The sequence below is a fragment of the Gekko japonicus genome, unplaced genomic scaffold, assembly GCF_001447785.1.
Source record: "Gekko japonicus isolate JY-2015 unplaced genomic scaffold, Gekko_japonicus_V1.1 scaffold49, whole genome shotgun sequence".
In the NCBI taxonomy this organism is placed as follows: domain Eukaryota; kingdom Metazoa; phylum Chordata; class Lepidosauria; order Squamata; family Gekkonidae; genus Gekko; species Gekko japonicus.
The window spans coordinates 2,458,834-2,461,762 of NW_015173674.1; the positions used below are offsets into that span (position 1 = coordinate 2,458,834).

Genomic DNA, 2,929 nt, shown 5'->3' on the forward strand with positions numbered 1-2,929 from the left:
TCTCACACAGGGGCCAGCCAGTTCCTCTGGAGGGCCAGGAACAGGGCAGAGGCTGAGGCCTTCCCCTGATAAGAACACGAGAAGGGCCCTGCTGGGTCAGACCAGGGAGGGTCCATCTAGTCCAGCATCCCATCTCACACAGTGACCAGCCAGTTCCTCTGGTGGCCCAACAACAGGGCAGAGAGACTGAGGCCTTCCCCTGATAAGAAAGAAGAGCCCTGCTGGGTCAGACCAGGGAGGGTCCATCTAGTCCAGCATCCCATCTCACACAGTGACCAGCCAGTTCCTCTGGTGGCCCAACAACAGGGCAGAGAGACTGAGGCCTTCCCCTGATAAGAACTTCAGAAGAGCCCTGCTGGGTCAGACCAGGGAGGGTCCCTCTAGGCCAGCCTCCCGTCTCACACAGGGGCCATTCCAGTTCCTCCGGAGGGCCAGCAACAGGGCAGAGAGGCCAAGGCCTTCATAAGAACTTCAGAAGAGCCCTGCTGGGCCAGACCAGGGAGGGTCCCTCTAGGCCAGCCTCCCGTCTCACCCAATGACCAACCAGTTCCTCTGGAGGGCCAACAGCAGGGCAGAGAGGCCAAGGCCTTCATAAGAACCTCAGAAGAGCCCTGCTGGGTCAGGCCAGGGAGGGTCCCTCTAGTCCAGCCTCCCGTCTCACACAGGAGCCAACCAGTTCCTCCGGAGGGCCAGCCAACAAGGGCAGAGGGGCCCAGGCCTTCCCCTGATAGGAACCTCAGAAGAGCCCTGCTGGGTCAGACCCTCTAGGCCAGCCTCCCGTCTCACACAGGGGCCATTCCAGTTCCTCCAGAGGGCCAACCAACAGTAGGGCAGAGAGGCTGAGGCCTTCCCCTGCCTTCTGCCTCTGGGATTCAGAGGTTTAGGGTTTAGTGCCTCTGAATGCGGAGGCTCCCCACAATCCTCAAGGCCAGTAGCCATTGACAGACGTAATCTATCTAATCCCCTTTTCACGCTCTTGATTCCTGTGGCCATCACAACATCACAGCAGCGAATTCCACCTTTTAATCATTTTTTAAAGTAGTATTTCCTTTTGTCTGTCCTGAACCTGCTTCCCAACAGTTTCATTGGATGTCCTCAAGTCCTAGTGTTTTGGCAGAGGGAGGAAGATTTCTCTTTTTCCGCTCCCTCTGCCCCATATGCATAATTTTATAAACCTCTGTTGTGCCCCCCCCCTCCCCTGTTCATCCCTTTTCTAAACTGCAAAGTCCCAGAGACTCTTCGGCCTTTCCGCCGAGGGGAGGGGCTCCCAACCCCGCATCCTCTTGGTTGCTCCTCTCTGCCCTTTCCCCCAGCTCTGTAGTGTCCTTTCAGACCAGAACTGTACACGATATTCCAAATGAGGCCGCACCGTAGATCTATTCAGGGGCATTCCAATATGGGCCGCTTTATTCTCACTCCCTTTCCTAATAATCCCGAACGCAGAGTTTGCCCTTTTCACGGCTGCAGCACACTTGGGCGGACACTTTCCTTGAGCTGTCCACGACAACCACAGGATCGTTTTGCCCCTCAGTCTCTGCAAGTTCAGTCCCACCCCCCATCAGCCTACCCTTGAAGGTGGGATGTTTTGTCCCAACCCGCATCCCCTGACACCACCCACACGGAACGTTGCCTGCCAGTTTGAATCCAGGGGTGGTGTTTCCTCTTTGTTTGGGTGGGCTGGCAGGAGCTGCGGCTGGCGCTTGGGTGGGCTGGCCCACGCGGCTGCCGGGCAACACTCCTGGCTAAGCGAATGCGAGCCGAGGGGCAGAAGAGAGAGAGAGAGAGGGGCGTGGGGCTCACCCCCGGGGGATTTGCCCTGCAGGCCGAGGAGCGGGTGCTGAAGAGAGTCCGTCGGAAGATCCGCAACAAGCAGTCAGCTCAGGACAGTCGCCGAAGGAAGAAGGTCTACGTGGACAGCCTGGAGAGCAGGTGGGGAAGGTGGAGGGCGGGTGTCCCACGTTGTGGAGGGCCCCCAGGACTTCTGTGGCCACCCAGGAGGTGGCGCCCCGTCTGCACGCCGGGTGTGCACCTCGGAGAGCGTGGGGCGGGGGGGGGGGCCCCCCCCCCACCCGGTCCGCCCGGCCGTTCCTCCGCTGCTCTCCTGAGGAGTGCCAGCCCCCCCCCCCACTTGCCCCAGAGGGCTTCCCAGCTGGCGAGGGAGCCCCTCTCCCCGCCCAGGTCTTTCTCGTCTCGGTCCTCCAGCCGCCTGCGGCAAACCCCGGCCCTGACGTCTCTTCTTCTTCTGTGTCGCTCCCCGCAGGGTGGTGGCCTGCACGGCCCAGAACAGTGAGCTCCAGAAACAAGTGCACTTGCTGCAGAAGCAGAACCTGTGAGTTGCTGGGGGGTGGGGGTGGGGGGATCAGGGGGACGCCCCTGCTGCCGCCGCCTGGTGTAAACCCCCCCCCCCCCAAAAAAAGGTTCAGTTTCAGGGAGAAAACGAGTAATTGGCCTGGCGACAGCTGCGGCTGGCCTTTGTGTGATCAAAATCTTTGCTGTCTAGGACATGGGACAGCAGGGCCCCCCCCACACACCCCCTCCCATTTTACCGACTGGGAAGTGAGACGGAGGGAGGGAGGGAGTGGGCCCAGGAGGAGGAGGAGGGGGAGAGTCCGGCTCTCTCTGTCGTGCTCCGCGTGGGGGCTGTCTCGCCCAGGGCAGCCAGGGGCTGCTCCTCAGCTGCTGGGCCGGGATCTAGGAAGCGGGTCTCAGGCAGCCCTGCTTGGCTACTGCTGGATGCTGAGGCCAGCGGCAGGCCGGCCCTTCCCAGGAGGGGCCCCAGGGCACTGACCCACTGCCCTGGCTCTCCTGCAGGTCGTTGCTGGCGCAGCTGCAGAAGCTGCAAGCCCTGGTCCGCCAGTCGTCCACCAAGACCACCACGGCCAGCACTTGCATCATGGTGAGTGGTCTGCATGCGCCCCGTGGGGGGGGG

At 61.4% G+C, this 2,929-nt stretch overlaps 1 protein-coding gene across 1 annotated transcript in view; it reads left to right on the forward strand.

Annotated features, from left to right (window-relative positions):
* Positions 1–2,929, forward strand: part of LOC107120250 (cyclic AMP-responsive element-binding protein 3-like) — a 13,727-nt gene that overhangs the window by 4,475 nt on the left and 6,323 nt on the right. Inside the window, exons 5-7 of the mRNA XM_015422898.1 lie at positions 1,823–1,929; positions 2,261–2,329; positions 2,812–2,896. Of these exons, the coding sequence (XP_015278384.1) occupies positions 1,823–1,929; positions 2,261–2,329; positions 2,812–2,896 (261 nt within the window). The remainder of the gene's footprint in view (positions 1–1,822; positions 1,930–2,260; positions 2,330–2,811; positions 2,897–2,929) is intronic.